This window comes from Sander vitreus, chromosome 14 (assembly GCF_031162955.1).
Source record: "Sander vitreus isolate 19-12246 chromosome 14, sanVit1, whole genome shotgun sequence".
In the NCBI taxonomy this organism is placed as follows: Eukaryota; Metazoa; Chordata; class Actinopteri; order Perciformes; family Percidae; genus Sander; species Sander vitreus.
This window is the reverse complement of record NC_135868.1, coordinates 28,309,262-28,336,116: the sequence shown is the minus strand read 5'-3', so window position 1 is coordinate 28,336,116 and position 26,855 is coordinate 28,309,262. Positions and strand designations below refer to the sequence as shown.

At 41.3% G+C, this 26,855-nt stretch overlaps 1 protein-coding gene across 1 annotated transcript in view; it reads left to right on the top strand.

Moving 5' to 3' along the window:
- Positions 1–18,024, top strand: part of LOC144529013 (ubiquitin-conjugating enzyme E2 E2-like) — a 94,862-nt gene extending 76,838 nt beyond the window's left edge. Inside the window, exons 5-6 of the mRNA XM_078267934.1 lie at positions 6,772–6,919; positions 17,258–18,024. Coding sequence (XP_078124060.1) covers positions 6,772–6,919; positions 17,258–17,355 — 246 coding nt within the window. The 3' untranslated portion in view covers positions 17,356–18,024. The remainder of the gene's footprint in view (positions 1–6,771; positions 6,920–17,257) is intronic.
- The last annotated feature ends 8,831 nt before the right edge of the window (positions 18,025–26,855 follow it).

The following is a 26,855-nucleotide window of genomic DNA, read 5'->3' as shown; positions in this document are numbered from 1 at the left end:
TTTGATAAACAAAAATGTCTATTATGCTTGAGTAAATGAAACCCTAATCAACAAAACTGCTTAAAAAAATAATATTCATATTAAAATACCACCGTTAAAATCACCGGGAGAGTCCGGCACAGCCAGACTCTGGACAGTAAACTGAGATAAGCACTCGTACTCAAGTTTATGATCTGCTTTTTCAACAGTTGTTTGGTAGATTGCTATTAAACACAGTCGGAGAGGATTTGAAGTGCTATTTTTATCCTCAATTCTTGTCATTTTGGCGCTGATGATTTTCCTTCAGGGCTGGCTAAGACCTCCTTGGGGGAGCCAAAAATTCCTCTATGCAGGAAAAACCCTGAATGTAAACCAGAGACTCTGCAAATGGGAATTACAATTACACAGAGAAAAACAAAAGACGTAACTTACTCCACCTATATACGGAATAAAACTTGATGTATGGTTTGATTCGCCATTTCATGCTAAAAAATCAAATGTTACAATAAACCAAACGTATTGTGAATTTTGACACAGCCTTGGGTATTTGATTAGCAGTATGCTGCGGAACATGACTCCCAATGAGTAACTTTCTCCTCATTTCCTCCTGACCAGCTCAAACTGCCTCCTTCTTGGCAAGGCCACGTTAAGGGGGAACCGGAGCCCGTCTAAACTCTTGGCATCCTGCTGCCTTGTTTTTCCAGTCTGGCTGTGAGCTGTGCCATCCAGCAGCTCATCGGCTCACAGCCACCAATTCGACAGCTGCAGCTGCTCACTACACTGGCTCACACATAATGTTAGGATGATAAGGCCATTTAAGGCTGACACTGATACTCTTAGATAGAAGTTGAATGCAAATATTCTGAAGCAAGGACATTACTTCAGTATATTTGTATTTTGCTCCGACATGAGTCCATTTTAAAGGAACACGCCGACTTATTGGGACTTTAGCCTATTCACCGTATCCCCCAGAGTTAGATAAGTCCATACATACCCTTCTCATCTGTGCGTGTCGTAACTCTGTCTGACGCACCCAACCCTAACCTAGCTAGGTAATCGGCTCCATCTAGCCTACTGCTCCCAATAAGTGACAAAATAACGCCAACATTTTCCTATTTACATGTTGTGATTTGTATAGTCACAGCGTGTACAAATAACAAGGTCACATGAGACACAGCCATCTTCTAACCGTGTGTTAGAAGAGTGATTTGCTCGCAGCACGAGAAGCCCCGTTGTGAGGAGCAGAGTTCACCTGGAGTTCGCTCAGAGTTGGAGTAATAGTAGTAGGCTAGATGGAGCCGGTTACCTCCTGGATCTGGGCTAAGCGAGGCTAGCGGTGGGTGCGTCAGGCAGAGTTACGACACGCACAGAGATGAGAAGGGTATGCATGGACTTATCTAACTCTGGGGGATACGGTGAATAAGCTAAAGTCCCAAAAAGTTGGCGTGTTCCTTTAAGGTTCAGCAGAACCACCCAGTGACAGGCTGAGAGATTAGACTCCTCTAACTAACCTTATCCCACTCTATCGACTCTAATTTCCTCATGGCTTTGAACTAAATTCCGCTGCACACTTTATCTTCCTCTGCATGATATCGTTCTCATTTTCAAACGGCTTAACGTGCCATGAAGAGCCATAAAGTCAAGCTTAGACGTGTGGATGATCAGCCACTCAATACATTCCCTCCTTTAAACCAAACCTTTCTATTCTGTCTCGATTAAGATATGTTGGATGATTGCCTTGTCATAAAACTAACAGTCAGTTCATTTGCTTTTCATTCTGTTTGCCCAAAATGACTATTAAATGTGGACATTGTAAATTAACAGAACTGCGGTAACAATAGAAGAACATCCTTTGGGCCCCCGGATAGCTCAGTTGGTAGAGCAGGTGCCAACATATAGAGGTTTACTCCTCGACGCAGCGGGCCCAGGTTTGACTCGACCTGCGGCCCTTTGCTGCATGTCATTCCCCCCTCTCTCTTCCCTCTCATGTCTTCAGCTGTCCTGTCAGAAGAAAGGCCTAAAATGTCCAAGAAATTATCTCAAAAGAAGAACATCCTTTATTATAGCTAAGCCAAATGTGGCCCTTTTACATGTGAAGGGAACTTTTGCACCCTGCAAACCATAAAAAAGCTCTAATATGTACTTGTATGACCCTAGGGCTTGGTGATATGATGACATACATTGTGAGATGACATGCATTTGTCAACTGTCAGAGATTGTTTAATACCTTTTTAATATCTCTGGTTGTGTTGAACCATTGTGGGCAATTCTGCAAATTAGTGATAATGGCAATATTTAATCAATGTGATGAAATAGTACCTTGATTTTTAAGATGCTTAATTCACAGAAATAGCTCAAAGACAGGCGATATCATAAGATCACATGAGAATTGCAGATCACATATCACACAATCTTGTCAGGCTTCAAGTAGTCTAGATCCACGACGTTCCACTTCCAGGATTGCTCCGGTGCCATCCGAAATTCCACCTGCTGTGTGGACTAGACCTTCCTCCACAGCGCTGGGGAGGAAGGTCTGGCAATGCGAGACTAGGCTTTAAGTAATGCGTTTGTGTCTGAACAGCAGCAAACCAAACCAATCAGCATCCGGTGAGTAGCTACTGGCAGCTGTGGCGTGGTTTAGGTGGGTGTGTGACGGCTGTGACAGTTTGTTCAAAACAACAATGACAGATGTGATAGACAGATCGTTCATCCAATCACCTGCCAGGTATTTTTTTTTTTTAAAGTGCCTGCCCTTTTCCAAACAGTTTCCAAAGACGGCTTCTGAGATGGTTCTCTGTTAACAAACCATCTGGCACAACAATACAAGTATTTTGTGGCCTAATTATTAGTTATTAGGTAATAATCACCTGTAACAATTTTGTGAACTAGGCTGTATGTTCCTTCCGGCTGAATCAATTGGATGGTGAAACGTAACGGATGTAAACATGTTTGTCGTGTGTAGGTAAAGCATGTGGGCTCCGACAGGACTCCATGGTGCGTTCATGTGCATCTCATTAAACCAATGGTGCTTTCAATTGCACTTGATTCATTTAGAAAAAACTCAAACTGTTGTTGTAAAGTACCGTTCTGCCATCTAGGGGCTCTTTTTGTGGCATTGCCGTCACTGCTGACATCATAAATGTTTTAATCCAAAATCTAATTGTGACCTTAACACCGAAAGTCTAATGAAATCATGGATTTGGAGAATCTGACACTCCTACTAATGTCTGAATTGCCGTGGCATTTGCTTGAGATATTCATATTGAGGTAGTTAGTGTTTCTGTGAAAGCTGTTGTTACTCAGAATAAGAGCTGTTGGGATACAAAATGAGGATAAACAGGTTGTGTTTAGAGGCTGAGGGATGTATCCATAATACTGAGGGAATGCAGGATTAGACCTGCAGCTTTTGTTATGCGGAGGCATCATCATAATCTATTAGCATCCGCCATGATGGGATTACAGGCTGTTAATGAGACCACACAGGCTGGCCAAGGATCTGTTTCATCGCTGCTGGGCTGCCAGCATTAGCATGCCACCGCTAACCCGTCTCAGCGGAGGTGTAAGAACAGGAAGCGGTGCAACTCAGACACAAGACCTGCCCTCAACCAGTCGCCATCAATCACCTCGTCTCCCGTCTGCCTTTTCTTGTCACATCTCCGGAAAGCCTTTCATGTCATGAAAAGCAGGCTCTTTATAGCTCTGTCTGTCTATCAGGAGTCAGGCAGTAATACCAGCGTGGAATGTGAGCAAGAGAGAGCCGGGCTTGCATGCGAGGGTTGTTTGTTTCTCATATGTGAGATGTGAAGGGAGGAATGGCCAGTTAATGAGTAATAATAAAAGAGACACAAAAGGGAGGAAGGGGAGGAGAGGCTGCCGTCACAAAGCAAGCAGAAAGGGGGATGGAGCGTGAGCATGGCTGGGCTGCCTGTCCTGGTCAGCAGCCTTTGTTTAAGGAAGCAGAGAGGTCAAAGGTCACTCCTTAATGATGCTGTGCTCAGTGTGCTGATGTTTAGGCTCTGCTGAGTTCTACAGGATTGTCTTCACTTTAATGTTGAAGTCTGTCTAAAAAGTGTTTCCCCTAGGTTTGTGGAAGACTTGCGTGTACATATCTGGCAGGGGGCTTAGAGGTCCTCCCTTAAGAAAATGTTGTTTTTCAATAAAACTAAATATGCAATTCCATATCATTTCGAACCATTATTTTTTTACCACATCTGTGTCTGAAACGTTGGAAAAGCTAGGGCAGATAATAAATAAATATCACTCAAAAAGCTTAAATACAGTACTGTGGACCACCTACAACCATTAGATCTGAGAAAAGCCATTTAGTTGTTTATATGCTCTACGTTGCCTTTTAGCGTATTTCAGCTCATTGTTTTGGTTTTATAGCCCGCAACTTTAATACTTGGTTCACTCTCAGCCTGTTTTCAGCAGCAGTCAGCTGTTTTCAGTGAAAAAGCTCTGATTAACCCACTAGACACTGACATCTCAGGCCTATACTACGAAGCAAGATTTGGGGTTACCGAAGTAACTTCAGGTTACATCGCCATGGTTACTTATGCTGAACACCTAACCTGCTCGGGAGCAGGTTATGTTCGAGATTAGAGCTCAACCGGTATAAAAGCATCGCCTACTGACCAATCAATTCTCGAGTGATAATGGCGTCACCGTTCTCAGATCTGGTGGAACTCGGTGCGCGGAAAGTGAGGCTATTATGGATCCCACGTAACTTCTAAGCAAGTCCCGCCCTACAAAGCAGCTCAATTGGTTGGGGTAAGGCATTGACCTCGAGTAGTTAAGGTTAGGATAGCCGATTGGTCAGGGGATAGGACCTGAACAAATCGTTACGTTGCCTTGCGTTAGCATGGACGCCTGGCCGATAGTAGTGTGTGAATGCTATTGAAGGGCGGGCCTTGCCTCAAAGTTGCGTGGGTTCCATAATAACGCCATAGTGAGAGGTGCGCTCAGAAAAGCTAGAACATTTAGAGACTTACAAAACCTGTTGACATTCCCTGATGGGTATCTTTATGAAAGATATAGATTTTCAGCGGAGGGAATTGCGTATCTTTCTCACAAAGATGTGTTGCCAATGCGCACATCGGTTTGATTTATGTTTTATATTTGTAATTTCTTCCACGATCGGTTACCACTGCCAGGGTTGCAACTGAAAGAACAGGCTACAGCAACGAAAATGTATGGAATGCACAAGTGTAATTATGGTCAGATGTTGTTGTGCCTGACTGATGGGGGGAGTGATATTGATAAGCCTTGTAACTTACGCATTTAACCTACAGCGTCGGCAATGTTTTTTTTTTTACTGGGTTTAGCAGCAGCGACTGTATTGCTTTTTGCCTGTATCACGTGTCTGTGTTCTTCATATTTCTGTAGGATTACCGTTTGCTCTTCTTGTGTAAAATATGCGGCTCTGGTAGACTTGTCCATGTTTGCGATTGGTCATATGGTGCAAACAGCGCCACTTTTATGTGAACACGCTCGTCGCTAGATTGGGAAACCCTGGGTTGATTGTACAAGTTGATTAACACGGTTGTGTAACACCTTATGCAGGACCGCGGTTCTTAGGTTTGGTGAAGCCGGGTAACTGAAATAAATCCAGGGCATGTTGATCTTGCTTCGTAGTACAGGCCTCTGCTCAGCACCAAGCTGCAGACACAGCTGGGTGACTAGCTGGTAAACCTAGTGGAGCCTGCTGTTGTTGACATGTAATTAAATGAAGGTAAACACAGTGGACTGCCATTAGGGCTGGGCGACAATTCAATATAGTTTATCGTCTTTCAATGGAATCGTATCGTGATGAAACCATATATCAAGATACACAACTACGGGGTCTAAATTAAGAATAACAAGCACATACTAATAACTAACTCAACATTTCTCAGAAAATCTGAAGTGAAATATTTTGAGGGAATATCATTTGAAGATTGCTGGTTTTGTTTTAACATCACACTTTACATTACCACTCAGTTTGATGCAATTAAGAAACCGGACTCCAACTGGCAATCCTTCTAGTCACAAGCTTCTCCAACCATTAAGCTCCATTACCCCCCAGAACACAATAGTACATACAGCTCAGAAGTGGGTTCTGTCTGCATAATAATGTGGAAAGGTACACTTGGAACCCAAATGTTGTTTAAAATAGAAAGTGAGTAGTGTTTTCCTACAGCAGTTTGCAGGATTTTGCAGGACTCATCTGTCCGTTCTTTCATTCATTCATTCATTCATTCAGCTTTATTGTTCCACTCGGTGTGCCTATACCCAGGAATCCTGCTAATGGGAATACCCCAGTGTAGCTAAATCAAACTATTCTAGTCTTAATCTGATTACTCTGTATTCTTGTGCATGCACGTAAACATAGTCAGTGTATAGCTGGAAGATTTTATTTTATTTTTTGAAACTGAATTTGCTACATGGGGAGTGTTTATTCAAAACAGGACCCTAAGTGTTTAGGACTTTTATTTAATTTATTTTTTAATTATGTTTTTTTGGGGGGCATGTTCAGCCTTTATTTTGACAGGACAGCTGAAGACATGAAAGGGAAGAGAGAGGGGGGAATGACATGCCGCAAAGGGCCGCAGGTTGGAGTCGAACCCAGGCCCGCTGCATTGAGGAGTAAACCTGTATATATGGGCGCCTGCTGTACCAACTGAGCTATCCAGGCGCCCATGTTTCAGAATTTTAATCTGTTATAATAATTCTATTTTAAGATGCCCGCCCACTATGGTTTTCTCTCTAGAAACCAATGTTGATCTAACCGTTATTCTGGCTGTCCGTGTCCAGGTGACGTTCCGTACGAGGATCTACCACTGCAACATCAACAGCCAGGGGGTGATCTGTCTGGACATCCTGAAGGACAACTGGAGTCCTGCCCTCACCATCTCCAAGGTGCTGCTGTCCATCTGCTCCCTGCTCACTGACTGCAACCCTGGTGAGAGCTGCAAAGCACACACACACACACACACACACACACACACACACACATACGTGCACACATACATATACGCACGCACACACACACACACACACACACACACACACACACATATACATATATATACGTGCGCACACACACACATTTAATGTTTGGTTTAAATTTCTAATAAATAATTATTTATTAACTATTAGGCCTTTTTTTTCCCTTGAGCCCCTGCCGCCCGAAATGTCTGTGCACGTCCCTGCAGTAAAGTGTAATTTTCTGAACTTCCCAGACTGTTCTAGCTGTTCTATTATTTGCCTTCACCCACTTCCACATTACTGATGATTATTTATCTCAAATCTCATTGTGTGAATATTTTGTGAAAGCACCAATAGTCAACCAGACAATATCGTATCGAGGTATTCGGTCATAATATCAGGATATTTGATTTTCTCCATATCACCCAGCCCTAATTCATACTCTTTCCAGCACAACAGCAGCAGTAATCGGAGAGTATAAATGGAAACGCTGCTGCTTTGTCTTACATTCATCTCTTCATCTATCTGTTAAAGTAACCGCTTCTGAGATTTCAGAAGATATTTCGTTACGTAAATGTTCCATAACGACTTTATTCAAACATGAAAAATAACAAATGTAAGACTTTATACTGTAATATACTATAACGTATTATCTATGCTCATTAACCTTCTGCTTCTGTAGCCTTTAATGGGATGACTAAGTCGACAAAATATTTGCAATGTTAGCTTAATAGCAGATGTATCAGAAGCCAAAGATATGTTTGAGGGCTTTAAAATGTCCTGTTGGGTACATGTCTTGGTCAGAAAATGTTTTTTAATTATTTATTTAAAATCTAAAATATAAGGTAAATGTCTATGTTTAAAAACTTAAAAAAAAAAAAAGAATATGCATTCACTTATATATTTAAACTCAATTATTGGCATCGGTATGAGCCTCTAAAATTCTTCTCAGTTGGGCTATAGCGACAACATTCACTTCAGACTGTATTGGAAGTATTACAGAGATGTTACCTGGTCCACTTTTGTAAGACACCGTGTCGCCTCTGTAGATGCACGGAGACATTTATGCTCAACGCATTTTTTGTCGCAGTATTCTCCAAAAACACCAGGGGGCGTACAAACAAAAAATAATCTCTGAATAAGCAAGAAGCAGGCTGCCTGGCAACAGAAGTAAACAGATCCATGAAAACACCAACGTACCACGAAACATTACATTTATCTACTCTAATCATTAACGTGACTGGGGTTAATCTCCAAATCTAAACTACTGTCTGCCTCTAACACTGTTAACAACACTCTTTCCATGAGGCAGATTTTTAGCTTTGACAAAACCATCTCTCATGTTTGTCCACACCCTCTAGCTAAATGCTTCTTCTTCTCCCAGTGTGGTGTTTCTCTGAACACATATTTAAGGCTGTTTGACTCCTTGCAGTCTGTAGAACATGAAGAATCACACAGGTGTCTTTCCATTTGTACTCAGAACTCGGATTTTCCGAGGTCAAAGGCGGAAACACGCCCCCTAACCTCAGATTTCCGAGCTCGGAACTAGGACAACCACCGAGTACCCTGAGCTAAAAATCCAATATGGCTGCTCAGTGCATCAACAGATGTGAAAGCTGTAGTAATATACAGTTTATTACCACTTCTGTCTTATCGGTGAACGCGGCTGCTGCGTTCACCGATAGTTTTTCCCGGCATTATTTACAGACAGGCGTCCACAGGCAGCTCTGTGTTGCTGGAGACGCTGCAGTTCACATGCAGACCATGCACTGCCCCTCCCCCACTAGCAGAGTGCATGGCAGTCTTAAATTACAAATCAAGCACTTTATTTCAATGGCTACTTTTCAGGTTTATTGTTTTCTTAAATTATTGAAATGTGTTGACAAAGGACTTTTTGTGATGACTTGATTATATCTGTCTTATAATATGTCAGCAAGCAATGCATCATCCAGGCTGTGTTGTAGATGTTGATGAAAGTCAACAAAAAAATCGGTATCGGCATTGGCACTAAAAAATACATATCTTTCGATCCCTTGTATGCACAAAAAACGGCGTAATGCGTTGTTATCAACTGGCATTGCTAACAATGGCTAACCTGGCTAGAGCTAATGAAAACAATGGAAATCTGACTGGTAAATGGAACGCATTCAACTCGGGTGTGACCTCATTCCCAGCTCCGGCTTCTGAGTTCCGAGGTAAATGGATCACACTATTTGTACATGCAAAGCTGCTCTTCCCAGCCAACCAGCAGTTTGCGGAGCCGCCGCGCTGGAAACAGCAGCTGTTGTGGCGTTAATTTATGGGGCGCGCGCCTCACGCCGGGAACACAGCAGCTACCGTAAACCTAGCTTTACGGATAAGAGGGCTTATTCAGACATGACACGGACGTGAACAATTTCGGTAATGTCTCAACAGGGCTTAATTCATGGAGTCCACACAGATCATTGCCAGGACCTTGTTCAAAAACACCTGAGTTAAAATCTCAGTCCTTGCTTCGAATGAACTAGGTCGTACAATGTGTCATCTGACAGTCTGAAGGGAAACGTGTGTCCAAGAGCTTTGTGTGCCTTTGTGTTCTTGACGCAATTAATTGTACAAATGTGGATAATGGCTCACACTTTCGGACAGCTACTCAATACCTTCAAGGTATCGACCGAAATAACCCAGGACCCAGTAGTACTGTCTAATGTAAGTACAGTCTAATGATACCTGCCTTTGAGCATTTTTGTGCCCAGATCTAGATAAAATAAAGAATCACACAAGCATTCTTTGATTTAATGTGAAATGTGATTGACCTGAAAGGTATCAAATGAATTAATGATCTATTGGTATTGGTATCACTTCAAAGGTAATGGTATTGGTACTAATATCGTTATTTTTAACAATACCTAGTAAGCCCTAGTTGCACATACTGTATAACAAGTGAAGAGTAAAAAAAAAAAAGCTTGAGAAAGAAGTTCAAATCCTGAATTATTTCTAATCTCTGCACACTTGGCCAATCACTGCGCAAAGTGGACGTGATTGACGGTTAGTCTGTTTTTGACAGTGGTCGAATGTAACAAAGTACAAATACTTCATTACTTAAGTACATTTTTCACGTATCTGTACTTTACTTAAGTACAATCAATAGTGCATACTTTTGACTTTTACTTCGTTACATTTTGCAGCAATTATCTATACTTTCTACTCCACTACATTTCTACAACGTTCCGTTACATTTTCGTTACATTTTCTGATCAGTTTTTCCCCGTGCCAAAACGTCTCCCTGACCATCACACGTTTGCAGTCCGCAGGGAAGCCTTCAGCAGCGGCCGTCCAGCTCCCGGTGCCGCTCGCGATATTACTAATCCCACTATGGCCACGCCAAGACCCGCCCTTCAATAGCATTCATTGGCCAGGCGCGTACCACTCCCGTTACTGCTGTTGCTCCTGTTACTGCTCCTGTTACTGCTGCTGCTCCCGATACTCTGCCTGGTCATATGTGAAGCATCCGTTCACAAAGGGTTAATATACAACCCATATATCTATTTTAAAAACACTCCCGGTCCTCCTCAGCTGTGAAGCCACTTACTTGTTGTTCAAGCCCGTGTGTTCTTGCTAAATAAATGTGTGCAGCATTCACTGTATTGTGGAAAAGTCCAGCTTCATGCGGATCACCCTGCTAGACAACCAGAATTGTAAGTCAGAATGTAAACTGGGCCACACATGGTAAGCACAATTAAATGAACCTAAAACTAACTTAATTAAAATGCCACAGCCCATACTGTTGTTTTAAATTATTAGAATATAGACATTAAGAGAATAAATCGTTATGCAAGTACTTTTACTTTTAATACTTAAAGTACATTTAAAATCAGGTACTTTTTACTTTTACCTAAGTAGGGTTTTCATTGTTGTACTTTTACTTTTACTAAAGTAAATATATCTCTGGTTATTTGTACTTTTACTTGGAGGAAGTACTGAGATTCAGTACTTCCTCCACCACTGGTTTTTGAAAGTTACGAATATTGTTACGGCCCGATTCCCCTAGTGGAAAGAGGGTTTCAAATGCTGTTAGCATTATGTTTGAAGCATATTGAGGCCTTTTTTTTTAAAGCAAAAGATGATTATCTTCTCTCCAATAACCATTACTATCTCAGGATGACAGTATGGCACTCGTTGTGAGCGTGAGAAGCAGAAACATTTCTTGTAGCATTTTCATGGCATTCACCCTCTTACAATATTGTCTCGTAAACAGTGAGCCTGGGCATTCATCCGCCCTTCATTGCTGTTTAATCAATATTAAACCAGCACTGGCTGGCTAAACACAACCCTGTAAACAGCTGACACCATTCAAGGAGAAGACGTCGACATTTTTAAAGCTAATTAGATCCATTATGGTCCAGTTTACCAGCAGAGCAAAGACCACCGCTGGAGGAACACAGTCTTTTATGGACCAGTTAAAACCAGTCATTTCCGACTTCTACTGGTCCTCCGCTGCCAATACGATTAATGTCTCTTGGTCTGAAGGATTAAATTGAACAAGCGGAGGTGGTAAAAGCAGCTCTGTCCAATATCACAATGATGAGGTTCAGAGTGAAAGAACTGGGAGAAAAATGTGCCAGAGCAAAAAAAAAAAAAAAGGTAGGAAAAATTGGCAGAAGAATGACAAGTGATTTCACATGTGAATAGTGGGGAATGAGATGGCAACAGAAAAGAGAGATGGGGGGGCTGATAGTGCTGATTGCGAAGCCCTCTGATGATAGCTTGTGTCCTCTCTGCGAGGATTGCTCTTTTCATAACGTAGTGGCGGAGATATCTCCCTCCTTGGGCGAAAATGAGAATAGCTTTTCCTCTCCTCCTCCTCCTCCTCCTCCTCCACAATGTTTTCAGATGTTGGCAAGATGAAATGAGCCCATTCCTTTTAAAGTATGATACAAGAGGGACTTAATCGACACCCTTTCCCCACCAAAAGTAAAATAAAAACCTGTCACCCACATACTTTCTCTCCCTATTACCGCCTCTTGCCTCATCAGAATCAGTCCTCACGCTACACTTCTCACCGCTTGCTTAAGTTTTTTAAACCCGAGCCTCAAGTGCCGAATGTGGGCCCTGGATCTGAAATACCCTAAAAATATCTCTCCTTCCCTCTCTCCACCGCCTTCCGTCTGAAGATTTTCTTTCCCGTGCGGGCGGAGATCATTGGCATGCAGCTCATTAAAGCGGGGGAAGAGGAGGGAATGACAGTTAATCAACCCTCCCAGGGCTGCCGTCCCTGCCGTCACACCACATTTAACCCACAATCACATCCCACAAGCAGATCTCTACCTGGGGCATCCTGAGGGCTTGTGGGAGGTTAAGCCACATACCATGTCAGAGCGTATCTAGGGCTCAAATCCAACCCAGGGCCTCTGTCCAATGTCATCCCTTTTTCTCCCCGTCTTTTCCGGTCGCAACCCCAAGCCACGTCCAAAAAGTAATCTTACATTTTTTTAACAAAGCCAGAGGGATTCCTCCTCTGTGATTTCTGCTGCTGTCTGGGCTGGATCGTATATTTCAGGCTGATATGTGCTGATATTCGGCCATTCTTCTATAAATGAAGATGTCTGCTTTTTTACCCTCAGTAGCTTCAGGGGTGTCAGTTTGTCAAACCTGTAATAACAGATGCCTCACCCTGTCTTAAAGCAATGCTTTACCATCTGGATTGATATCAGAATATGTGAGATAGAAACAGTTTATGTCCTCAGCTAGTGCAGCTCCTGTGTGCCTTCTGTACAACTGAAGTGGCTAAAAACATGTACTTAGGGTGTTATAAAAAGGGCCAAAATGACCATAAGATTACTCTGAACATCTCACACAGCATAATCTGTTCTTATGATTGCACTGTTGGTCCAACAGTCTCAATATTTGCCTCATCGTTTTCTGTAATTTTGTTTACAAAACTCATCCTTCATCCTGAAGCCACCTGGAACTGGTGCCTTGCTGCTTTTGTACAATCTTTGGTAAAGGCCCCAGTATGCTTCAAACAAACGTTGGCAGAGCCATCCCTCTGCCTCAATGATCTCTCTTTTCCAGTTCTTTCTAAGGCGTGTCTTTGTGAACTTGACACGCTGAATTGTACAAATGGGGGTAACAATGCTCACCGTTAGTCTCTCCTCACAGGCATTCATGGTGTTGCATTTGATTGTACACATGAAAAGTGATGGGTGTAGTGTGTATAAAAAAATAAAAATAAAAAAAATGGAAAAAAGAGAGCTTCGGATATTTGGAAAGCTGGCTGCACGATGGATCCGCCAATGGAAAAGTGTTTTTAGATGCTTTTGGATGATCTGACAAGCATTTAGATGGAAGCCTACTGAAGTCCTTGAGTTTGCAGCTCATTAATACAACTAGTTGCATGTACAAGTTGTCAAAATCTTATCTTTTTTTATGAATGTTTTAGTAGCACACAGGTACTTTGTGTTGCAACAGCAGAATATTTGGGTCACTTTACCATTGATGGACAACAAGTGTGGAGAAATTGAGATTAGCAAGTATAGAGTGAAAGATGTACCCTCACAATGCATGTATTAGGCTTCAGAACATTACTCTGTAAGAAGTGTTCATTTTATGGCTGTTTTTGGTGCTCTTTGGATCTTTAGAAAACAACTATTTTGTATATATTTGTCTCGGTTTCAATATTTATTGTTTATTCTTATTAATGTTTGTTTTTGTATGCACCCAATCACCAAATCAAATTCCATGTAGTTCCACTACTGTGGCAATAAACTACTTTCTGATTCTGATACTGGTTCTAGAAAGAGTTGGGACTCGGAGCGTGTTTTGTTGTTTCAGAAGGCTCACATGAGCTGCACCAGCTAACTTACTTACCATGGGTTGTTTTCTATTCACAAAGTGGTTTTTTTGACTGACTCGAGGGCAAGTAGAAGAAGTCGTCTTTCATTTTAGATCAACTGTTTTTCTTTGAGGAGTTGCCAACTGGCCTAAAACTATTTCATCAGGCTGAGCTTCAAAAAGGTTTTTCGATGGTCTGACACCTCGTTCACATTAAAGTGTCTGGCTTAAGCCTTTGCATACTCTGCTTCAATTGGGCAGTTGTATTGTCAGGTTGCCACTCTTCTTGCACGTGAAAAAAGTAGCTAATTTCTGTCAGATGCTAGATCGCACCCAGGGTTTTTCCTGCATATAGGAATTGTTGGCGCCCCCCAAAGAGGTTTTAGCCAGCCCCAAAGGAATATCACCAGCACCAAAATGATAAGAATTGAGAATAAAAATAGCAATTCAAATCCTCTCTGAATGTGTTTAAGAGCAATTTACCAAACAACCGTTGAACAAGCAGAACATGAACTTGAATATGAGAGATAATCTCAGTTTTACTTTCAGGCTGTACCGGACTCTCTCCGTGATTTATTTAAAGCTATAGTGTGTAGTTTCTGTCGCCCCCATGAGGAATTCTAAGTAATGACAACAACACTGTTGGCGCATCCACACGATACAAGCCTTCCGTGATTGCGCACCACCCCCACCCCTCCTCCACACAGTTGCTAATAGCCAAGGAGAACATGCTATGTTTTTGTGTGTAAGTGACTGATGGGAACAACAATCTTTGAAATTGGTCCATTATTAAGCGAGAACGCTGTAACCAGCAGCCACAGACTGGGCTGCAATGTAACCCTATGGGACAAATGTGCATCGCCAATTTGGTCCACCAAAAGTGCTTGTTTTGCCACTGAAAGGCTCAGATTATTATTCTAAGTGTCTGACAACATTATGGAAAGGATCCCTTCAGAGACAGACCTTTAAAATCTCTTTAAGACCTTTCTGTTTAACTAGAAACGGCTCTGAGGTGGCCGGGTTAGCTCAGTTGGTAGAGCAGGCGCACATATATAGAGGTGTATGGCTCGATGCAGAAGGTCCAGGGTTTGAGTCTGACCTGGACGATTTCCTGTGTGTCTTCCCCCTCTCTCTCCCCTTTCACATCTAGGTGTTCTTTCCATTAAATGCTGAAATGCCCAAAACAAATCTTAAAAAAAAAAAAAAACAGGTCTGTGGTCGCTAGCACTTAACCCACCAGACTCCATTTAAAAAGGCAATACTTTTAGCGTGTATAGAGCCAACATATTTTCACATGTAAATCGGTAAACCATGTGTTTATTTCAACCAAAACTAGAGTAGTGATGGTTGGAAAAGTCAAAAGACGACACAAAACGGCTTTTCATAGTTTTATTTTGTTTGTGTCGACTTTGAATGAAGTGTGTTTTACGATGCTAAAATAACTGTTTATTTACATGGAGTCTGGTTGGTTTAGCGAACGCGATTTCACGGCTGTTTTTATGTTTAAAAAAAGGATCCTACTCTGTAACAGAAAGGTCGACCTCTTCAGAAATCCTTTCCATAATGTTGCCAGAATATTAATCTGAGTCTGTCAGTGGCAACACAAGCACTTTTGTGCAAGCTGCACAGTTGTCCTATTAACTTACATTGTAGCTTGTTTCCCTGACTGCCGACTGCAGAGATCTCGCTTAATACTGGACCAATGTCAAAGATTGTTGTTCCCATCAGTCACTTAGATACAAAAACATAGGAAAACAGGGTCCAGGCTGGAAAAAAAAAACAGAAGTTACCGTTTAAGCTCATATGTGTGAACAGAGCGAAGCTGCTGCTTCAGCCCGGAATGCCAATTCTAATTGGCCCTGATCTGAAAAGGCCAATCTTAGTTTGGACGTTTGAAACACAAATTGGTCAAACAAGGAAAGCACAACCTAATGCAGTCATTGATTTGATGATTCAGGGCACAAGCTTTCACCAACCAGCAATCCCAACAGGATTTCTGTCCCAGGCTCAAGCTGTCGCCAAAGAAATCAGATGCTTCCAGGTTGAAGCTACAAGGCCATGATATGTAAGGATCCATTCATCCATGAATATGGGTATAAGCCTGTAAAAAAAACATCATTGAAACCCTAGCAGGGATTAGTGCTGAGGGGCGTTTGTGCTGCTTGCTCAGCCAAGCTCATCACACTGTCAGCAGGCCGAGCCCCGCAGGAGACAGTCTGAAGCTGAGCGGAGTGTGTGTGTGAGGCTCCAGGAATTTGTTTCCCTCTACTGTATGTCACCTCACTGAGAAATTGACCAGCGGCACAATGGATTGAGCAGCATCACGATCAATAGAAGAGCTTAGTGGGAATTCATAATGGTGGCTGTTGGCCGACCGGACGTGTGCGGTGTATCAACAGACGGGACGGCACAGCTGCTGCAGGAGCCCAACCATGATCACCTCTGATTTACAGCAGCGTGTGCATTTTTTTTTTACTGTGCTGTTGATAAACGTCGGCCTCGCTGTACGTCAGGCTCCACTTCAGACCACAGGAATGACAGGGCTCTGTTTGTTTGACTTATGGCTCCTCTGTGGTTTTTCAGTGGTTGTAATAAAATTCCCCATGCATGCTGATGAGCCAAGGTGGTCAGCTGCAGGTTTTGACACCATTTTAGACTTTGATACACTGCGTCAGGTCACTGCACGTGACACTTAGTTAACACTACACTTGGCAGCAGGTCACGTTAGCCTACCGTTAGCTAGTAGCTGGCTACAAAAAAATGGTCCAGCATGTGACTGTATTTCACTTGAAAGGATTCCAACACCAGGACGTACAACAGTCTGCAGCTAAAGACACAGACATAATGATGCGTTCAATTGCACCTCGTAAGCTCATGGTCCATTCAATGTTGTTGTAAAGTACCCTTCTTCCATCTAGTGGTTCTTCTTTTTGTCGTTCAACAGCAATTGACTGGTGAAATAAGTTATTGTTATTACATATGTTATCAGAATACAGCATAGAAAGTCTGGTTAGAAATATAGGAAATATTGGATACGATAAAACAACATAATGTAATTCTGCTAAATAAAACATCACATTCATTCTTAGTTTCACTTGTTTTCATTTTAAACCAATTGTATATCTGAATACAACACACATTTTCTATAGGCTCAGTCTGCCACTTTTTTTGATAAACAATCCCAGTGCTGGTTCCATTATATCAGAATTTTGGATAGTCGTCATGGAAACATTAATTGGTCAAGTGACAAGGGCTGGGAAGATTGGCAGAACAGGCAGCCAAGTGACAGTACTCTGATCCAATGGAAATCACAATTGTCAGATTGACAGCACTCTAGCCCAATGGATTTGGGGGGGCCCCAAATCATATTTCAGGGGTTACCAGATGTTCTAGTCCCATCCCCCTGACTAATTGGTCCAGATGTGATGTTTAAGCAAAGGGAAATAATCAATCCATACTTGTATGAAGTCTGACTGAGTTCATTGCTCTTGTGTTACAGCCGACCCTCTGGTTGGAAGCATCGCCACACAGTACCTGACCAACAGAGCCGAGCACGACAGGATAGCCAAACAGTGGACCAAACGCTACGCCACATAGACCGGCACCAAATCCTGCAGGACCTACACACACACACACACACACACACACACACACACACACACACACACACACAAACACTGCTGACACCTCCCCTCCTCCCAAATCTATGGAAGCACACCCGCTCCTGTCATCCACCCTGCTCCCCACCCCACCCCAGATAAATGAACTGTTATTTGTTCCATGCTGACTTGAAAAGCTTCTTTTTTATACAAAGAGTCTATTGGGATTGTATTTTCCAATACACTGAATGTTGATATGGTCATGAAAAGCTTTAATACTGTTATTGTTCTCGTCGTTGTTGTTCTTCTTATTGCATTGTTTATAACATTGTGGCCACCCCCTCGTCATCTTCTTATCTAAAAAGCGTGCGTGTACTATTCCCGTTTCATGTGATGGTTTCATGTAAAATGATCATACTGAGTGAGTGCATTTAGTTTTTGTTTTTTTTCTTTCTGTGGTTTTTACAGCTCATGGTCAATATTAGTGCATGGCATCAGTATATGTGTTCATGCAGTGGACATGTAGTCATGTAGTGTTATTATTTCTGTTCTGGCATGGAGTGAGCCCCTCACCATGTATGATGATAGTGGTAGTTTGCTGTACATTTGATGCCTTGTGAGAATACATACTCATTGAATATTCAATTAAACACTGGCTGTAATGTGACAGAGCCTGTCTCAGTCTCATGCTTTAATACGACTTGTGTGCTTGTGATTAGTGTGTGTGTGTGTGTGTGTGTGTGTGTGTTCTTGTTTAACTATATTCGTAGGGTCCAAAAACTGGGAATACAGTATACTTGTGGGGTCCAGACAGCTTTGTGGGGCCAAAATGCTGGACCCCACAAGTTTAAAGGTCTGTTTGAGGGTTAAGACTTGGTTTTAGAATGAGGTTCTGGTTAGGGTGAGGGTAAGGGTTAAGGTTAGGCATTTAGTGGTGATGGTTAAGGTTAGGGTAAGGGGCTAGGGAATCCATTATGTTAATGACGGGTCCCCACAAAGATAGTGAAACGCACTGTGTGTGTGTGTCTGTGTGTCTGTGTGTGTGTGTGTGTGTGTCTCATCTCTCTAACCACTTCCTGTTAGAAATGAATCGTCACGAGGCTCACCACAGAGAGTAGTGATTAGATTGTGTAAGGTTACTTGTATCTTCTCACTTAAAAAAACAAACATTAAAAATAATGTTATTGTGACATTTTATTTTTTTCGTATACATTTTTTGGTAACTTGAATTAGTGCAATACAGTAGAGCTATGAACTTGCATTAGTTTCTGTCAAAGTCCAAACCACAGCAGCAGTTTTTGGCCCGAGCTAGGGCCAAAAATCATATCTCGGTACAATATATATCTCGGTATTTGCTGAAAAGTGGAGTAAAAGTCAAGGCCGCATGTGAGATGTTACAAGCACTTTAATTGAAACAGACTGTGATCGAAATAAATAAAATGCAAAGACAGCTGCAACACATTAAATAAATGGTCTATAATATTAAAAACAGGCCTATCTCTAAGAATGCTTCTTCAGCTGTTTTCAACAACAATAACAGGCTGATTAAGAGAGAGAAAGAGATATGGAGTGAAGCGTATGACACAAAAACCTTGGACCATGAAGCCGATTGTTAATGTACAATTCTGTGTATGTACTACACTGCAGACACAGAGGGACGGCTGACTCAGAGAAACGGCTCCAGGTCATTGCTGTTATATGCGCCTCCGTGTATGAAATGTCTGTATCGTCACTGCGCTGCATTTTTATGAACTATGATTATCTGACCATGGGTCACATCTCTCACTCGCTCTAGTCTATATCCACGACGTTGTACTTATGCTGCGGATCCACTTTTGCGACACAGCTGAAGCGTGGTGTCGCGACGCCTCCCCTCATTAGGACTTCAATAGGACATCTAGAACAAAGGACCCGCGAGAGCCTTCCCCCAGTCTCCCCTGTGCTCTACTTCTATTGGATAGTCGCGTCACGTTCAACGGATTCATTTGCATAAAGATGGGCATCGGCCAGCTTTTTGACGCGCTTTCAGCGCCGCCTTCCCGGGATGCTTTGCGGGCGCATTAAAGTCGCTTGACGTCACCCGTAGGAATAAAGTGGAGCGCGGCGCGACAAATGTCGCACGGCCAGGTGGATTGCACAGTTAGAGCCGCGTGGTTATTTCTTCTGGATTTTTTAGCATTGAAGTTCTGCTGATACAGGTGAGCGGGACCGTGCAGCCGGTGAGCGGTTCACGCCCTGCTTTAATCTTTTTTTCAACTTCATCCGACTCCAACAGTTTCCTCTTGTTTTTAGACAGCCCGCTCCCACGCAGCAAAGTTCAAACCGCAGAAGGCAGACAGGTGGAGACGTGATCAAAGACAGTCCATGGAGCCCTGAAGTCCCGCCCCCGCTTCTGCACAGAGCGCACCCTCTGCTTTATTCAAAGTTGATTAAAGGTCCTATGACATGCTGCTTTTTGGATGCTTTTATATAGACCTTAGTGGTCCCCTAATACTGTATCTGAAGTCTCTTTATATAGGTCTTAGTGGTCCCCTAATACTGTATCTGAAGTCTCTTTTATATAGACCTTAGTGGTCCCCTAATACTGTATCTGAAGTCTCTTTTATATAGACCTTAGTGGTCCCCTAATACTGTATCTGAAGTCTCTGTTATATAGACCTTAGTGGTCCCCATAATACTGTATCTGTAGTCTCTTTTATATAGACCTTAGTGGTCCCCTAATACTGTATCTGAAGTCTCTTTTATATAGACCTTAGTGGTCCCCTAATACTGTATCTGAAGTCTTATTACACATATCTTGTGGTTGTACATGTCCATCAGCTGTCATATTCTGCTGTTTATGTTCATTGTATATCAAATCCACACATTCAAGTCTGCAAAATGGAATAGAGCTCAACAGTGTGGTTCCAGAAGTAAAAATCCCATTAATTTACTCCATAAGGATTCTGATTATCAGCCATGATGTCTAAACCATCTGAGGTAGACTGACCACGAGCTACGAGGTTGTGAGTGAAAGTTTTTTTTTCTCCTGTAAAAGCCGCATGTTGGTATGAAATCAACCTTGTTTTAAGAAAAAAATGTTTTATTTGCGGTCTTACGGAGAAATACTACGCTACCCACAATCCTAAGCATAACAGGGCTGTCTCTGATTCGTCCAACTCGGTGTTACCATGAAAATGTTTACCGTACCCGCGAAACCGCGAATGGCTAGAGCGAGCTGCTACCATTGAAGTCTATGATCGTTTCTGTACACAGTCTTGTGCCTTTTTTGCCGTTTTCAAAATGTTATTTTGCGCCGAATCAAATATTTTATGGTCCTGATTCATCTCTGAACTTGTTGGTTTGGTTCCAGACTTAAAACTCTTTATATAAGCCTTTAATGAAACGTCAAAAGAGATATTAAATGGGGAAAATCACTTCCGAAACCAGAGCATTTAAAAAAATGGGCGGTCACTGTTGAGCTCTATAGACCTTTTTCATGGCAGACATGTCATAGTAGGAAAAGTACAGGTGTATTCAAACCCATTAATGATGGCTGCATTCCACTTAGGAGAGGCCTTGGTATTGTGCATGCTGACTCACTGAAATAGCTCACTGGGACACTTGATGGAACTGAGCCATCGTTAAGGTTATCAGTTTCAGCTGTGCTTTTCCTACTATGACGAGTCCAAACGTCTGCTGTGAAAAAGGTCCATCACATGAGCATTTTTAAAATGAAACTATCTGCTGCACCTGCTGCTGCAGACTCTGTAGCTGTAAATAGCATTGTGGTAAGACTTCACATTCTATAGCACCAGATCAGAAGAGATAAACGTTGCTGTAATTAATGAGAGATAATCATCAGAACACTATGTCGAGTGTAAAGTCAAACCCCATATCTGCATTTTTATTATATTCTTCTGTAATTTTACAGCATCCTCGAGCACTCAGAATGGGTTTATAATGAATTTAGAGCGCCCTCAGAGAACAACTATCCTGATTGGTAGCTTATAACTATAGTTCAAACATAACTTAGCGCTAGTGACTTCAGAGCTGTTTCTGGTTAAACAGAAAGGTCTCAAAGAGGTTTTAAAGGTCTATCTCTGTAGGGATCCTTTCCATAATGTTGTCAGACACTTAGAATATTAATCTGAGTCTGTCAGTTGCAAAATGAGCCCTTTTGTGACAACTGCCCTATTAACTTACATTGTAGCTTGTTTCTCTGACTGCCGACTGCAGCGATCTCTCTAAATTCTGGACCAATGTCAAAGATTGTTGTTCCCCATCAGTCACTTAGACACAAAAACCTAGTTGAAAAAAATGGTAGTTACCCTTTAAGTACAGTACTTAAGTAAATGTACTAAGTTACATTCCACCACTGCTGAACGGCACCACAAACAGCAATGAATGAGTGTGACCTCCTACAGTGGAATAATAGTTCCATGTTATGTAGTGTCTTACAGGTGAATAGGGTAAATACTTTAACCCTCCTGTTGTCTTTGGCTCAAATGTGTCCCGTTTTCAAAGTTTCTATATCAGACATTTGGGTTTCTTTCAACAAAATTGCCCCAAAATAACATGGATGGTTCCATAAAATGCTCTTCACAAGTGAAATGAAGGATCAGATCTCTACTTCCATTGAATTGTGGGTGTTTTATTTAATCGAATAGCATTATCCTGACTAAACGTTGACATATCTGTGATTATCAATTACCTTCATTCCTCTGATCTTAACTATTAGTCAAAATCATTTAGAATTTCTGCTTTTTTCTAACACAAAAAATATAGATAATTTCATATAAATGAGTGACCATGAATTCCAACAATCAGTGTAAAACTAGTGGTAACAAGTTGGTGCTAGTGGTTGGTGGTAATGGGGGAAAAAAGTGCCAAAAACGTTGAAATAAGCGACAAAATCGTAACTTAAACAGTAGGCAGTGTCTAAAAAACAACACAAGGTTAACTAGCAGAAATCCCCACAAATCTTCCACAGTTGATTACTTACATTAAGACATCACGTTTTATATTACAAGTTTTCTGAAATGTTATGTTTAAATATGCAAATGGGGCATTTTCTTGCTAAATATGCACTAATGTGCATATAATTCCAGAACAGAAATGTGAACATTGAATAACTCCAGATTCAAAATTCTTGTTTTCATTTTGTTGACAAAGGTTTTTATGGAAGGGATTTTGGATATCACTTTTTATCACTGCATAAATCAGAAAATACTGTCAACAGCCATAAAAACCAAATTCTATTTTTGCCACGTTTTTAGATATAAAATGTTACATGAATCAGACTATGAATGGTAAATGAACAAAGCTCTCTGAAAGTGCTGCTGAAGTGGAGATTTCTGGCTCAGTCTGAGAAAAACTCATTTTCAGATTCCATACATTTTGCAAGGTGAATAAGGTAACATTTTTACTAATAGATATCACCATGAAACTTCCCCAGTTGATTACTTACGTTAAGACAATCAGTTTTTGTGTTACAAGTTTCCTGAAATGTGATGTTTAAATATGCAAACGAGGCATTATCTAATGCCAGGGGCGATCCTAGGATCAGACCTTTAGGGGGGCTCAGCCCCTAATGAGAATGGGACACGGATACAATGCCTTGAAAAAGTGTTAGCGACAAAAACATCGAAAACAATTGTCTAAAATAAACTCGGAAAAAAGCAACAAAAAGGTCAAGAGGCAACAGATGTCGGAAAAAGCGTCCAAAACTTTACTTAAAAAAGGCGACAAAATTGTCCAAAATAACGATTGAAAAAAGTGACAAAAAATGGTCTTAAAAAAAAAAAACTCTAACAAGGTGACAAAAACCTAGAAAAAGTGTCCAAAAAACCGCTGCAATGACGGTGTAGAGACTCTGAGAGCACATATGTGGAAGACCAAGAAATGCAGACCAATCAGAGCAGACTGTGCTTTTTAGGGAGGGGGGGGGGCTCCAAGAGACAGGCCTAAAACGGAGGGTTTCATACAGGTATGTTCAGACAGAGGGTATGAAAAAATAATGTGTTTTCTGAACATTAAAGCATGTCAATATGTTGTAGTAGAAACCCAAAATACGAGTATGAACCTGGAATTGAGAATAATACGGGACCTTTAATCAGTGATTCCTAAATTTCCCACAATGCCCTTTGACAGCACACAGAGAAGAAGAATGAACATGCTGGCTAACTGGTAGGTGGACAGTGGGGTGTGTCAGCTATTGCAGCATTTTCGTGTGCTGAAAACAGAATGCACCGCCGAACTAACTAACACTTGTTGATGGCCCTCTTTGCAGCGACTGTGTCTGCCCCGTTCTGTGCACGAGACAATGCTCTGCTGTGGTTTTTCAGTCTCTGGCTGCGTTGCAAAACCAGCAAAGTGGAGCAACAGTGGCAGGGTTAATTATGGCTGACACGTCGTGAGGGGGAGGGGGAGTCCTCATCGTCACCCCCTCCCTCCCTCCCTTCCTCCTTCACACACTGCAGGAGGAAGAGTGTGACAGAAAAGGAGAAGTCACTGATGCATGGATAATAGTGAAACAGTTGCAATGAGAGAGGTACGTGATCAATAGGAGTGAAAAAGGCCAACGTCGATCTGTGAAACCAAAGTAAAGAATGTATATGCAGGTATAATGTGTTGGCGTGGAGACGGTCTATGTTTGCAGTACATGCTCTCATTACTGCTGCCAGAATGCCAGGTTATTATGTCACACAACAGTTTGTCAAGCAGCATGTGGCTGATGACTTTTTTTTTTTTTATCTATCATGCTTTTTATATTTAGTTTTGCACATATGTTTTCATGTGACAGACCCCAGGTATACAGTAATGACAATACGCACACGTTTCAGTTACATTTCAATTCAATTTTAGTTTAGTTAGTTAGTTAGTTAGTTTTAGTCTCAAATCACAACAGGAGTTATTTCAGGACACTTTACAGTTAGAGTAGGTCTAGTCTATAATTTGCAAAGACCCAACAATTTACCACAATTTCCCCCCAAAGAGCAAGCATTTGGCGCGACAGCGGCGAGGAAAAACATCTTTTAGACAGGCAGAAACCTCGGACAGACCCTGGCTCTTTGTGGGCGGCCATCTGCCTCTGCCGGTTGGTACACACAGACAGATACACAGATATAGAGATATATGTTTTTTGGCCTTTGGTCTTCACCCGACAGCGATGATATTTCATGTATTCAACTGTTACAGCGAGTTCAATTTCCCAACATGAAGGTCTAAGTGCTGTTTCAAAGACCAGAGTTAAATTCTGGTGGGTAAATAGCAAAGCTGGATTTCGAACTGGGAAAATCGGGTAACTGTGGTGTTTGTCATCATTTGATCAATTTCTGTTTTGAGTTAAAACTGTATGCACCACAGAAAACACAATATAAATGGAAATTACAGGCATTATGTTGCATATTCCTAAATAAATGTGTGTGCTTAATCAATCTACCATACATTAATTACTAACTAATGCATACAGAATGCACAGAGTGGAGGAAATAATGGGACAGTAGGGCTCCATAGCTCATTTTTATCCCTTAGGATAAATCCAGCCCTGGATAATTAGTGAACCTTACTTATTATGTTGTTGGTTTATCAGTAGTCACATTTAAATATGAAGGGTTCATTTGCAAAAAAATGTAGTGTTCATTTCATTTCATTTTTTATATATTTCCTTAAATTATGTATTTTGTGTGTGTGTATACAGTCCAAGGAATATCAAACTGGTGTTGTTAGAAATCTCAACTGTTTCACATTTTCATAAATCATGTTTCTGTGCACTCAAGGAAATATTGATTTATTAATTTCTTCATTTAGCAGGGGCAATGCACAATACATATGTTGTAGCCTACCATAGGTCTGTAGGGAGTTGAGTTAGGAACTAGAGGGTTGCTGGTTCAAGTCCCCGTATGGACCAAAGTATGGTGGGGGACCGAGAGGTGTCAGTTCAAGGAACCGAATCCCCAACTGCTCGTTCGATCAAATCAAATAAACTGTTGTTGATTTATTCAGTTTAAGAATGGCTTTTTTAATTTATTTTTGCAAATAAACTTTTTTTATATATTGAGTATGTAAATAGGGAACTCAGCTAATACAATATCCGGTAAAGTTCAGAGTACAGAAAGCTGCACTCGATCCCAAGAGAGTTATAGCTATAGTTAGCTATATGCTATGAAAAGTGCCACTTTATACCTGTGTAGCCTAAACCTTTCATGGCAACCACTTTGTTTAATGTGTATTTAACCTGCAACACATTTCGCATGTCACACACTGTATCAGGCGGTATAATGGCCTTTTAAATGGCCTTTTAAAACTGTCACGCAACTCTTGGTCGCTCTGTTTTAGTGTTGGGTAGTAACTCAGGCTAATGGCTAACAGTAACTGGTTTTATTAGGCTACTTCCCAGCAGTGAGTAGGCTTAGTCAATTACACAAGGTTATGTATTGTTTTTGTTGTCACGTCACACCCTAAATATCTTACAGAAATGACTGTAGGCCTACAAATGGATTTTATATCTACTTTTTTTTTTTCTTACTTAGCTGGCTGATAAATGGCGTTGTAAATGTTCTTATTTACTTTGAGCAAAAGGATGAAACATTGCTTCTATTAGCAGTCCTTGCCAAACATATGAGAGAATGGAGAAGCTAACCGTCGACACCTGCCGCAAGGCTGTAAGGGGCAGAGTGTTAAGTAACAGGTAGTTATGGGATGTAAATGAGGTATTCGCCATTCTTGAGAAAGTCCGAGGACCGGGTAAGTTAATGGCTTTCTTTTCTAATAATTGGTCTTGAACAACTGCTCCTGTCATGTTTCCACTGAATGTAATCGAGCTCTTTTGTTTAATTTCCTATTACATCTCAATTTCCCTTTGACACTGACGCTGTGTGATACTGCTAGGCAATGATAATGAATGTACAGTAGATGACCGTCAGGACGTCTGTCTGCTGCTGGACCAACACTTCCGGCGAGAAGAGGCACGCGTCCAGCGGCAGCGTCAAGTTCTTGTTAATTGTTCACGATAATCCCGGAAAGTAGACGATTGAGCCTTACAAAATAAAAGCGCCAAACCTTAACTCGCGCTCACCACTCAATCTATTTACAACTATCATGTAACAACATGGATATTTTATTGAACATGGGCGTTTCAAGGAACATGGCAATCATTTTAGACTTAATAAATATAATAATTTTTATTTTAAAGTAGGCTATTTTTACAAAAAACATTCTACAAGTTTCAAGCAATATTTCAACGTACAGAACAGTGTGCTCCATCACTGATAATAGGTAAAGATAATAATACAAATATTTAATGATTAAAAAAAAAAGAAATAAGAAACCCATCAACCATCTGAGAAGTGGATAAAAATAATTAGTTTTAATTTTAAAGTCAAGATCGATCCTACAGATTGTGATGTCGTGTTGTACTACTGGTGAAGTAGCCTATTTAGTACCTTTCATTCATGTTTTTCAATAATTGTGTAGCCTATAGTAGATGCTGTTTTTTACAGTTACATAGCCTAAGCT